Raw genomic sequence first — 14,140 nt, forward strand, 5'->3', positions numbered from 1 at the left:
TTTCCTAATGCTACAATCATGAACTACTTGTGATTCTATTATTATTGCTGAGTTATAACTGCTGTTTCTTTCAACACATTTATAAACACTGCTTTTACTTATCAAATCTATATTGGCACTTCCTCCATACAGCTTTGCTTTGCCAGATCAAAGTTGTAGTGTTGCTCTTGTTAAAATGTATTCTTTGTTGCCTACATTACACTTTTTAAACCTGTTTTTCTACTGATTTAAAAGAAAAATGAAGGGGTTCTAATAGATACAACTTATGTGCTTATATGCCTTGTAAGCCAGGGGTTCACTAACTTCTACCCTCAAGACAGGGGACCCCTACTGTCCCAAGACGTGATAAAGCATGTTATACTCTGCACAGCTGTACACTAGTTAAAAGGCCTTTCCAAACCTTTGCATAAAAAGAACAGATGAGAACACAACAGCTTGAAAAACACAATGTTATTTAGCTATTAGCTAGAAAGTGGGCAATTCATTGTAGCACTAAATGGATATACTATGTTTCTGAGAACAGCAGACCCCTACACTACTGTATGTGCAAACTTACATTTTGAGGTTTTTCACACATTACTTTCAGTTCAGCATTAATCACCTAGTGACTATGATATTAGTTCAAAATTAACTAATTTTCAATAATGGATATGATAAACTATATTTGAAACAATTTACTTTTTTTCTGCTTAATGGAAGACCTCCCATGACCCCCATCTCAGTATCCTATGACCTCTCACTTTAGGAATCACTGTTGTAAATGACTAGATACCTGAATTTTTTAGTGTATTCTTCAATGACTATCTACTTATCTGTAAGTAATTTTGGTTTTTGTTTATCTAACAAACAAAATGAGCAGTCCACAATGCATTGAATGTAAAGAGTGGTTGCTCATGATTTTTGTTGCAATTTCCATATATTTATTTGTAAATAATTTAAATGCAAGTAATGACTCACTTGATTCATAATAAACTCCAAGGAAAGTTTAACTTGATGGCACTAAGTCCAGCTCTGCTCACAGACACAACTGAGCTACAGTGCCTTCCACAAGTGTCCCTTTTATTCCTCCATTGTTTGCATTTGCAGAATACCTATTCAGTTACTGAATAAAAGAGAATACTTGAATTAATTAAGAGGGCAGCACACACTTTTTAAAGTTATTATTAAATCCTTTTATTTATTTTCCAGTTTCACTTGAACTAGAGCAAAAAAGGTACAGAAAAAAACAAGAGCTGATAAATACAAAGACATGAAATGTTTCCACTTCCCAGCAAACCAGCAGGATCCTTCTCTATGACACAGTCTGACAACCAGTCTCTGACCCTTTAGAAATGTTTTGGAACATGCATTATCCCTCCAACAATGTAACTGGTAAAACACTTGCATTCACGCCAACAGCACTCACTCAAAAAATACTCTGCACATTTCATTTATCTAATATATCCTGGTTAAAGGTTTAGTCAGTCTATAATTTGACTATTACTACTTTTGATCAATTTCATTTTTATAGCCTTCTCATTAGTATAATTAATGAAAGAAGGGGCAATTCTGTTGTCTTTTGCAGTCTTAGAACTTTTTTCTTTTATTAATTTTAAAAATACGTTTAAAAAATAGTAAAACAAAAAATGTTTCATTCTTTCTGTGTCTGAATAAAACCGTTGCGCTGCTAGAAAAGAAGCTGTTATAATATTTTGGTTTGCAGTGCTATCAAAAATAAAGCTCATTATATACATACTGTACCTCTTAAAACAGCACCTTTTCAGTACATTCATTGTTGCCATTTGACATCTGCAGAGTGAACCCTTACTGAACTTAGAGGAGGAAACTTTGCGATCATGTATTAACACGTGTGCACATTATTAGCCTAAATACATGCATGCACAGTGCTATGAAAAGGATACAGTTTGTGTATAAGGATTAAAGTTTGAACACAGTGAATGAACAGTGTAATAGTTTAAACTGCAGTGGTTTCACTAAGTAAAAATAATAAACATAAAGAAAAGCTTTTTATCCAGGACTATAAAATGCCTCTCTCACTTTAGTATAAGAGGTGTGAAAAACCCTGCTGTGTCTTTAAAAATTAGCCTCAGCTCAATATCTACAATTGTACAGTGGTGGATGTTCTAAAAACAGTGTATTTAATAACCCTACTGATGAATCAGTTCTTTAAAATCAGTCATTACAGTAGACCTCATGGAGAGTTCTCATTCTTCCTGTCGATGAACTGCAGGTTGATGGGGGCTGAAGGGCACAGCAGACCATGAGTTTTTGCCTTGATGTCAGTAGTGAGAGGAGACATGCCGATGTGGAACTTTTGAATGAGCTGCAGAGAAAGTAAAAATGGAAAGGTTTCAGTTAGGCTGCATTCCTCATTTTTAATTGTGACAATCAGTCATTAGGTATCTATCATTTTCAAAGATGATACATCATTTCAGCAGTGGCCGTGTTTATGAGATGCCACGCTCAGGGTGGGGAGATCAATATTTATATCATGTCATACTGGGATTTTCAAGCTTGAAATCTTGGGAGTGTTAAGATCTACAACTCTCTTTATTCTAGCACTTTCTAGTCATGGCACATCCAAAGTGTTGGAGTTGCACATCCAAAAAAAAACATAAATTCACTTTCCCCTTTTTTGAGAATGCCTTGATTTAAGTTTTTAGTTGATTTGTATCAAACTTTTATTTACTGTTTAACAAGAACATGTATCTGACGGGCGGCATTTAGATATCTTTATAAATATTCACACATTTATGAAAATTCAAACTTTGAATATGTTGTTTTGGGATGGTCGGTCAGTAGTTGTAAGATGAGTTGATGATGTTATACAGGCTATATTTTGACTTTCTGATATTTATTCCGATATTCATGGTTTATGGTTTTCAGCATGGAGTGAGTGGGGTTCACTACTGGACACCAGTCATATTGATAATGAAACTCATTTAAATGTGTGAAGTATAAACTTGCATGAGTTTTCAGTAGGGCTTAAAGATTTGCAAAAATAATCTAATATTGTGATTTAATGTGTGATTAGTTTTAGGTTTATTATTTTTGGCATTATTCAGCAAACACAAACAATAAATCACTCTATATTATAGCCAGTACAATATTTGATAAATAAAACAAGATATTAACATTTTGGAAAAAATATCTTGCTGCAATTACATATTGCAAATTTGACATCAGTTGCTTTAATGAGGATGATCTCATTTTTAAGTCATACTGGTTTCAGTTAAGAAAAACATACAAGAAAAGGAAAAGTACGATTTTTGTTAACTATTCTAAAAAAAAAGATACTTGAATGTTTGCATTAGTAGTAGAGCATAAAGTCTCCGCTGGAAAAACTGCATGAAACTGATAATTTGCTACATTTCAGGTTAAAGAGATATTGCCTCAGCAATTTGAATATTGCAGCCGGCCATAGTGTGATTTAATCTGATTTTCGACTAATTGCCCAGCCCTAGTTTTCATTGTGATTTAATGTGACATCATAAACAGTTTTTTACTGGATGATGATCAACTAACTAGCTTCAGTTGATCATTAATCCAATCCAATATATTAATCTTTTTGATGCTGCCATCATACCTGATGAAGGTTGGCCAGACTGAAGCTCTTCTTAGATATGTGAAGGGGGGGCTCAATGAAAAAAAGGTTGGGAACCACTGATTTATGCTCACAACTAACATAAACTGTGCAGTTCTTTTCTAACTCCTCTGTTCCATACCGTTCTGTACCCTCTGAAGGCTGTTTTTTCAAACAGCCTTGTTAAGATATTTAGAAATATCAGAAATGTCATCCCATTCTTTGCTACATGTGCTTGAAGACAATGCAGTGTATTCTAAACTTTGGAATCAGTGCGCCCTCTGCTGGACAAATTAATTATACCATTTCTATATCACACCAAGCATCAAATTCCTCATCATATACTCTGACAAAAAGAGTTTATGTATAAAATACATTTATATCTACTAGGCCTTTATTGGACCTTCATCACTATTGGCCAATAGATGTGAATTACGTTTTTGAAAATATATATAAAGAGCATTTTGAAAAAGGCTTGTATGTATGATGCCTTGGATGTCCACGTTATTGGGGTATATTGGTCTGTATGATAACCCATATGTTTATTTATATAAATGGATATAAAGTAAGAAATTCCCATACCCTTGTGAGAGCGAGATGCATCTCTAACTCTGCTATCCTCCTGCCGATGCAGCTCCTGATGCCATAGCCGAAGGGAATTGAACCAAAGTTGTCGACCCTATCCGTGGAGTCTTTCCTTATCCAGCGATCTGGGCGGAAGTCTGTAGCATCAGGGAAGTTCTCCTCATCCATAGATGTGGAAAAGTGACAAAGGGCCAGCTGAGTCTAACAAAAGAAAAGGAAAAAAGAAGAAATGTCAGTTGTGCAACATAGCAGCTGGGCTATTGCGCCTGCAGCTGCACAAGAGACAGGAAGAGAGAGATGTATGAGTAATGCTGGATCATGTTACATCCAAATGTACTGTAATGGTTTTGGCTGCCTAGCCTGGTCACACTTTTTTCTTGCACATGTACAATGCCTGTATCACTCTTACCCCTTTGGGAATGAAGTATCCGCCCACCACCAAGTCATCCTGGGTGATCCGTCCGTTTCCTGGGAGAACTGGAAAAAGCCTGCTCCCAGGGAGAGGCACAAAGAGTTTTATTCAACAGCCCCAAACATTAATCTGATGAAGTCTAAATCTACTAAAACCAGACAAATGAAAGACAAGAGGAAGGGACACATTACAGGCTCATTGTATAAAGGTGAGTCCTAATAACTCAAATCTTTTAAACCAATGCTGAGTCACTTCTAACAAACAAAGAGGTTTAAACAACATTGAGTCTGCACCTGAGAGTCTCTTTAACCAGCCCTCTGATGAGAGGAAGACGAGGGACATCATCAGCTGTGGCAATTGCTCCAGGTCCCAGAGTCTTTGTCACTTCTGTGAAGATTTGCTCCTGTATTTGAGGGTGTCGCGCTAACAGATAGGAAGCCCATGAAAGGGTGAAGGACGTCTACAAGAAAAAAGACGGTTTGTTTCAGAAACTACTGAAGTTTTGTTTGTCGATGTTGTTGTTTTGCAATAGCTTAAGTTCACACTGATATAAGGGTGTCTGTGAAGTTGTGCAAGTGTGAGTGTATGCTCAGCACATGTCCAATCAAAAAGCTGTACTTTACCTCAGCCAGCTCTTTATCCCTTTACTTTTATCGCCCATGCTTCTCATTCATTCACATAAATGCAATTGTTTCAAATTTTAAACGGATTAAATCAGCAGTTTCCAAAATGTGCTATGAGGATACTCAAGATCAAAAATAATCCCCCCAGAATAAGAAGCTCTATCCATGAAAGGAAGGACAACTATGTACTAAATGTTTACTGAGTTTCCTGAGATACTCAGGACTAAGGCCACCCATAAGGGGGATAAATTGAGTTTTCTGGGGTCCAGCCAAATGGGGGCAAAAACAAGATCCATTCTAAATTAATCTGTTATAATTATATTTTATTGTTAACCTGAATAAAAAACACTCTTATCAGATGAACATAAATAGAATTTTATGTGTTTATGCTGTAGAACAATATAGCATTTTCAAAATGTTAACCCATTTTCTTGAAACAGAATTACCATTTTTTGGTAATGTTAACAATGTAGAGGGAAATAACTTTAAGGGAAACATAATTGAATAATAAAGGTGCAGAATAAAGGTGAAACCTGGAAAAACATGGGTTAAAAGTGGCAAGAAATTGGCTAGTATTGGCAAAAATGGGCAGCAAAAATGGTGAAAAGCAGATAAAGTGGCAAAAATTGATTATAAGAGGGCAAAATATTTGGGTTAAAAAAGGAAAAAAAGTTCCAAAAAATGGGTGGTAAAAATGGGTAAACATGATAAAAAAAAGTGGCAAAATAGAGTTAAAATGGTAAAAATGGGTTTAAAGTGGCAAAAAGGTAGCTTGTAGTGGCAAAAGTGGTTAAAAGTGGCGAAAAGGTATTTAAAGTGACATAAATTGGCTAAAAGAGGCAACAACTGGTGATAAAAAACCGTTCAAGAGTGGCAAAAAATGGTTTATAAGTGGCAAAAATAAGTGGTGAAATGTGGTTAAAGAGTGGCAAAATTGGCTAGGAGTGGCAAGAAGTGATAAAGCAGCAAAAATAGGTTAAGAAAAAGAAAAGTGGCAAAATGTGTTTTAAAAATGGGTAAGTGGCAAAAAGAGGAGAAATGTGGAAACAATGGGTTAAAAAGTGGCATAAATTGGCTAATATTGGCAAGAAATTGTTGGCAAAAATGATAAAAAGCAGTTAAAAGGTGGCAAAAATGGTTTCTCAGTGGCAACAACTGGCAAAAATAAGTGGTGACGTGGTTAAAGAGTGGCAGCATAGGTTGGAAGAAATTGGCTGTAAGAGGCAAAATGGGTTAAGCAGCAATTATGGGTTAAGAAAGGGAAAGATGGCAAAAGTCTATGGTAAAAATGGAAAAAAAGCAGAAAAAAAGTTGAAAATGGGTTAAAAGTGGCAAGAATCGGCTGTAAAAATGGCAAAAATGGGTTCAATGTGTAATCAAATGTGGCAAAATAGGTGGAAACAGTGATGAAAAGGGGGGCACACTTTTTAGCTCTAAAACTGTTGGCCAGGATGCTAGCACAATTGAAACTGATCCAATACTCATTCATTGATATCATTAACCAATCACAAATGAGGAGGGCCCATTTACTTGGTTTTTCAGGGGACTGGATAATTCAGCTCAGGACCATTAATGCAGCAACCAGCGCAAACTTCCACATTTGGTACGTATACACGGACTTGAGCTGGCATCTCTCCAGTTTCCAGTATGCTGAGATCTACATCTTAGAACTAAAGCATGCCTGATCATTTGCATCTGCTCTTTCCTTTTATGCCCATTTCAGTTATCTCCCTTCCTTCCCCCTTGTCACTGACGTTTTCATTTTAATGACGGATAATAGGTGACATATTTCCCATATTCAAAACCTATCCTCCTGACTGTTCTGTAATGCTTTGTTACCTCTGCCTACAGCGTCATCATTTTCCTGGCATCATGTCTGTCTTTCCTGATAGCACCCTGGCTTTGACATCCAGAAATGTATTAAAGTTCAGCTGGCAAAGGGACAGCCATGTCTGCCAACATCAAACTGAACAGACCAGAAAAGGTCAGTGTAAGGTTAGTATCTCTGAGAGGACTAACTAATGAGCATATGGGACTTCTTGCTTGTCCCAGCCCCATCATCTTTTCATTTTTCCCATCTCCCCCTACCCTTCCTCTGTCACCACCCTCTTCCACTCATCTACCCATCATGCATCTAATCATCTCCAGCTGGGGCAGATGCTGGCAACACCTCAAACAAAGCCAGAGAGGAATCAGATGACAAAAGCTCATCCAAACACAACCCAAACACTACCCCCCTTCATACCCCACATCTACTGTCTCCAACATCCATCCACACACTAGCTCTCCCCCTTTGTGACGCCAATTCCCAAATCTTCACCATTTTATAAGTGTCCCTCTTCCTCAGACTGCACCCCCCTTATTCCACCCCCTCGTCTCACCTCTGCCCAGTCTGCGCTATAACTCTGGCTGTGGCTAACGTGTCCTGACAGTTCTTGTGTGTGCTGAGTAAAGGCAAACGCACCACAGGGTCAGGTAATGGCTCAGCGAAGTCCACCCCCTACCGGGACGTGGCCGTTGCAACAAGTTTAACAAAAACACACACCCTTTTATCCTGTGGCCCCCAAGCTCAGAACAAAACCCCCCACAGCCATAATTCTCATTAATCTGACAGTACCCCAAACAAATTAGGCAGAGACTTGCACATGTGCACACAGTGTGCACACAAATGCAAATGCACGCACACATGTACTGGACAAGTGTGGGAGAGTTGGAGAAGTCTCTTTGGAAGGTTTTGTGGATGAGCTGGGGATATTTTTTGAGCTTAATGTAGTAAGCATTTTTAATTTTTCATGCACATTTGTTTCCTTTCTGATCTGTTACTGGTTTAAGGGGCCAGTTGTGCAAAAGTATAGTTGGGCGGTCTGAGGAAGAGCAATTGAAAGGTCTGCTGCAATTAAAAGTTAAAAAATCCCCCTAAAAAAGATGCAACACTTGAGAGATGGTCATTTCGACAGTTTTCATATTTCTAATATGTATCATTTTTCTGAATTGAAAGTTACAGTGCTGCAAGCCCCTAACTTTTCCTTAAAGTGCCTGGAATTTAATTTGAAATGCCATTTTAACAAATTTCACACCTAAAACTTCAGTCCCTAAAGCACACAATTTAAAGTTTGAGGTTGAACAGATCAACACATTTCAGTCCTTAAATCACCCTTTAAAATGTAAGGAATGATGATGAATAAAGAAAAAGACATTAGCTGAAGTAGGTCTGTTGGTCTAACCTAAAATTCCACTACCTTATTTGTGTAGCCAATATTTACAGCTTAAAATAAGCAGATTTTTATAGCCTAATTATTGATTGTAAATATCGGCAGAAATGCAGATGCAGATATCATACAGATAATATCATGCATCCATAACAAAAAGCAAAGAAAATATGATCACTTCTGCCTAGTAGGACTACAGGCAATCTGTTTGACTGTACAGATTTTGCTGCATTTAATTTTATACATTTTTCTGCAGTGGCAGCTAGATGCAGCATTCATTGTCTCTCACAGAGCGAGCTCCTTATTGGACCAATTTTAGATTTTTAGTAGGTCAAGGAAACAAGGCTGGAAAGTTTTCAGGCTGTTATTAGTCAGAATAAACATGGCAGTCTGTGGTGCTGATCAAGGGCTGGTTCGAATGACATATTCAGGAGGGACAGACATACAGAGACAACACCTCTATCTAGCTGATGTGGAGAGAGAGACACATCGAAATGTTGAGATAGCAAGTTCCTTTTGCTGTGTTGCTTTAGCTTAGCTTGGAGCTTTTCTCCTGGGTGAGGCTCTGATGTAGAGAAACTTAATTTTTCTAGATTAACTAATAGCATAAACATCTTATTTACAAATAAATATGCAAATGGCTCTGTGCTGTTAAAGTGAGAATATTGCAACTAGTGTTATGTATTTAAAAAAAGATATCCTAACACAATAAATGCATTTCTATTTGTACTGAGTTTCTATTATCAGAGTAACTCTGATGACTACTGAACAGTCAAAGAGAGTGTTAGAAAATTGAACTTTAACTTAACAAGCACCTTAGCCCTACTTAATGCAAAACATGCTGCACTGTGTCATTATTGCTTTAATGTATGCAGAAACAGTAAGAAAGCTCACTGTGGTAAAATATCTAAACCTCATACACACTTTCACTAATCCATTTACTGTGCTCAAATACTGGGAGAAAGTCGGTGGTAAAATGCCTCTCTCCATATGCATGTTTGCACTATCTTTAATTATCTTTACACATCTTAAAACCATACCATCAATGCACACAGACTTGTACTAGCAAAAATACCCAACAAGAGCTTGCATATCTGAATCTATATTTTCTATACTTTTTCAGTTTATTCATTTTTAATATTTAATGTTTTTATTTAGTGTCAGTTCCCTGTTGTGTAAGCAATTTGGCCAATAAAGTTTATTCTGATTCTAACAGAGTTTATAGACACAATTACCGCTCAAGATTTCTCTACCAGGTTTTGAATTCTGGCCTCTTTAGTGCTAAATGACACTAGCCCTATAGTCGACATTATTTCTAGTTGAAATGCATTTAGGTTCTGATATGAAAACATAAACATATGACACTGTCTGGCAGAGGAAATAAGACAAAAGCTCCCCTGTGTGGATCACACAGATGCAGACAAATGACAAGAAACTAAATCTGAGTGAGAACAAGTTTGTCAGTGGGATACAGTCTCACCCCCCGATTCACTACTCTGACCTGACGCTGGCACAAATACACAGGCACAGATGTGGCGCCAGAAACTCAACCCCTGAAACTCAACACTGACTCATACACACACAGACAGAGACAGTAACACACGTGCAGCCTCCAAACCGTCTGCACTCCCTGCACCTTTACACTCCTCTCCGTGCATGCATAAACGCAGACATCCACGCACCGTGTCAACGCCGGCCAGAAGCATCTCTGTAACATTGGCGTAGATCTCCTCAAGGGTCATCTCCTTAGTAACAAGCATATGTGTGAGCAGTCCGCCCCTCACTTCCTCTCCCCGCTCCAGCTGGGCCTTAATCGCCGAGAGACGCTTATCAACGTGAATAAGGCCTGGGATTATTAGACAGAGAAGGTGGGATGAATGGGAATGGGCAGGGGGACATTGAGGGGAGGTGAAGAGAGAGGAGAGAACAGGTTATGTAAGAGAGGGACCCCATACTCCCACAATCCCCTGGTACAGCACTAGAGATTTATATGCAAATCAACATTCCTTTCTATTGATGCCAAGCTTTTTATCTTTAAAAAAAGTTTGCTCACCCAGACCTAAGCTTAAATGTTTTGTACTCTCAAAAGTTTTGCAAAAAGAGCATTATCTAACACTGAGGGCTGTTCAAAGACTGTCAAAAAAATCATTGAGCAGGATTCAGGAAACATGAAAAGTAGCACTCCAGGTCAAGTTGCTCCGCTTCCCAACTGTTTCTTTTATACAGCACAAAAAGGACCCTTTCTGGTGCCTTTAAAACCTAAAAAATTCATACAAAATATTATTATGACACACAACAAGTCTAGAGGTATTTAAGGGGCATTACTTCAGTTTTACACATGAAGATAGTTTTTCTTATCAGAGAAGTGACCCTCAGTCAGTGAAATCTGAAACGAATTGCAGTGAAATGGGTAATCCCAGTATGGGTTTAGGGACTATAGTGTCAAAACAGTCTCCAGGAACTGGTTATCGCAGTTTTAATTTTCTTTCTTATCTTCCTCTGGTCAGTTTTCTGTTTTTGCACCTGCACTGCAGAACATCTGGAATAATTCTGTTACTGCAGGTGGACAATTCATCCATCCCACAGGAATATGCAAAGTCTTTACTAAGGTGGAATACATATGCAGTCAAAAATATGGCACCCACTGAATTTGAAAAGGCCATCCCAGGAGTGACAAAACTCCTCCCATGGTTTGGGGATGATGGGACGGAGCCATTTGGGGATCGCCCCGGCATACATGGTTGTCTTGAAGGAGCTGAACATGAGGTGAAGTGCTCCAATGTAGTCTTGAGTATCCTTAGGAATCTGGTCTTCCAAACAGCCCAATCGGCATTCATACAAAATGGCTGCAACACCTGTAAAGACACATACAAAGGAGGCAATTCAATTCAATTCAATTAAAGAAGGCTTTGTGTGACAACCCTATTGTAGGATCTCTACCCACCTTCCATGGCATATTTGAAGAAGAGATCATTCACATTGGCAACAGTTAAGCTGTCATTCTCCTGGGTGCGCAGAATACAAACTCTCTTGATCAGGTCATCTACCACTTGGTTCACATCATCAGAGAAGACTGCTACGTCACGGGGACGCATGATGAGCTGTCGGAGCACACTTCGCATCTTTAGCCAATCATCTCCCTCTCTGGAAGACGAGACATGAGAAACAAGATGAATGTTGATCATGTCTAATCATGTTTTTATTTGACTACAAACCATTTTACTGATAATGAAATGAAACTGAAAGGAAAGCATACAGTGTCAGAATACATAGGTAAAAAAATAAGACCATTTACAAGTGGAGAAATGGAAATTAATCCCTTATAAGCTTTGAGTTGTGCTCATCTGTACATATGGAAACTTAACAGATTATCCTGTTGAACTCAAAGTCATTTATTTCAGCAGCTTCTTGCCCAGACTCAAAGGTTGAAGTGGACTCACGCTGAGATGAGGCCTGTGGCCCGGCCTCTCATGTCTCTGTACTCCTTCCAGGACTCCATGTTAGCCCTCTGAGGCGCCACACCCTCGGCTCTCAGCACCTCAGCTACCAGATCACGATCTGCCACAGAGACCACCAGCTGGGGTCCGAAACGGGACTTGAAAATTTTGCCATACTTCTTTGTGTGCTCCATCTGAAAAACAGGGAGATACAGGGGAATTAGTAATCTCATTTAAATGTTTATTTTTATGTGTAGGTTGTACTCTTCTTACCGTGCATTTAAGAAAGTACTTTGTAAATAAAGCATCCTTGGATTACCCAGATTTGCTTCTTATTTGACTTCAGAAATACAGGACTAATTTCAAAGCTGAGGCTGACATGTTCTCTAGAAATATCCAAATGTAACTGAAAGATTGGTTAACGCAGGGATTTTTGAATAAATTAAAGCAAACCAAATGGACTGTTTCATTCATCTTGTACATTATGTATTCATTTGATTGATTAGGGTTTAAATAGAACAGCTATGATAACCAGCCAACTTTGAGTGTTTTATAAAAATACAGCTATTGTTTGTAACTACTACTTGCAAATGTTTATTTGTTTCCGAAAATATCATAAAAGCTGACTTTTGTAATCTTGTGTGTGTTGTGATAAAAATTGAAATATTTCCAAATATTAATTCAAGTGAATAAAAGTTTAGGGGGAGAAAATGCACTTTATCATGACAGACCTCTAATAAAAGATCCTTACGGTCACTATTAAGTCTACTGTTGAGACGTCTAAAAATATAATTTTTCAACATGGGACATTTCAATAACAATTAAAATAATAATTCAAATGGTTGAAGAAGGGGGGGGGGGGTGATTCTGAAGAGTAAAAATGATTTCCTAAAGATGAATCCTATAAGTCTTACAAGTGGGTCTATAGTTTCATAACATGACTCAGTGATCATTAGCACTGACTCCCTGTAATCTAAAACAAACAACACAAGTAAGTTCCTTTTCCTGTGCTTATTTTGTAAGTGTGAGTCTTCTTGCATGACAACAGTTGATTGAGATGTCTGACTGTCTAGTGCTCATTAATCTCCACTTGAGAGTTTTAAACTCTTTTCAACGCATTTAAACCAAAACATTTAAGTTAAGGACCATCTTGTGATTCAAAAAAACTTTGTCTGTGTTCTGTGCTGCTCTTTTAGATTAACAATACTGAGATTGTGCGGCTCTGAGCTGACAAGTGGGAAATCTTCTGGTGCGCTTTGACGCAAAGTCTGTGCCATTTTACGCATAGGTGTCAAATTTGGCCGACACTGAGGATAAGCTGGCTCTTTGCCTGTGATGAGGAAAACAAAGGATGAATTCTAACGGCAACACAAAACAAATGAAACACCTAGACCAGTACCTGAATTTCGTGTATTCTGCTGAACCCGTCTCTCCAGAAGAACTCGATCAAGTTGGACATCGTGCTGGGTCCAGGCATGTCCTTCAGGGTCTTGATTGAAGTTTTCTCGACAACTTCTGCCGGTGTTATCAGTGACTCGGGCAGGGTTCCTTCTCTGGCTGTGGACATGCCGTAAGCCTCGCTGGTTGCAGACTTGTGTAAGGCGCGTAAAAAGAAGAAAAGCTGGTTTTGTAGCCGGTCGCCTTGAAGGTTCTTCACACATGCTGAGGTGAAATTATTAAGGAGTGCCATTTTTACGATACTTTAATTCTGTGCACACAAACGCTGAATGATTTAAGTTCTTAACAAAGTTTAAAAATTTACATCTGCAAATGCATATTCACGGCACGTGCAAACTCTGTCTGTCCTGTGAGGCGATAAAATTCTGGATGAGATTGAGTTGAATACCGCTTTTTAAAGGGTTCCTTGCACAACCCCAGAGGTTGAATGGGATTGGATGTCCGCTTCTTAAGAAGGGAGGGGTAACTCTGTATTCGGATGTGGGCGTCTCTTCCTCCCAAAAGAAGCTGCTGAGTTCATTGTTTCGTTGGAGGAACGCTTTACAACGTGCCAAAACACAGTTACATCACAACAATCAATCAGTCTGTGTACGCGCGTGCGCACGTGCACCCACATTAAATAAAAGTCTGCTGGATCACATGGAGATGAGTTACATGTTTACATTAGCTAGAAACTAAAGTAGAAACCCTCCTACAGTCAGATTCATGGAAGAGCATGAACAAATCATCAGCAGTTTACACTGACATGTAAGTCCACACTGGTTTGTTAATGTTCAGCAGTATTTTAGGAAACTATTATGTGTGTGAACTGTGGGAACTAATGTAAGTCTGGA

At 38.4% G+C, this 14,140-nt stretch overlaps 1 protein-coding gene across 1 annotated transcript; it reads right to left on the reverse strand.

Moving 5' to 3' along the window:
• Window positions 1–1,148: 1,148 nt before the first annotated feature.
• Window positions 1,149–13,708, reverse strand: LOC121514646 (cytochrome P450 27C1). The gene is made up of 9 exons (XM_041794863.1): window positions 13,249–13,708; window positions 11,853–12,043; window positions 11,357–11,556; window positions 11,058–11,267; window positions 10,095–10,258; window positions 4,874–5,040; window positions 4,578–4,656; window positions 4,166–4,369; window positions 1,149–2,323 (listed from the first exon to the last, which is right to left on the reverse strand). The coding sequence occupies exons 1-9, from the start codon at window positions 13,537–13,539 to the stop codon at window positions 2,192–2,194; spliced, it is 1,638 nt and encodes a 545-aa protein (XP_041650797.1). The 5' UTR covers window positions 13,540–13,708; the 3' UTR covers window positions 1,149–2,191.
• Window positions 13,709–14,140: the final 432 nt, after the last annotated feature.

This window comes from Cheilinus undulatus, linkage group 1 (genome assembly GCF_018320785.1).
Source record: "Cheilinus undulatus linkage group 1, ASM1832078v1, whole genome shotgun sequence".
Classification (NCBI taxonomy): Eukaryota; Metazoa; Chordata; class Actinopteri; order Labriformes; family Labridae; genus Cheilinus; species Cheilinus undulatus.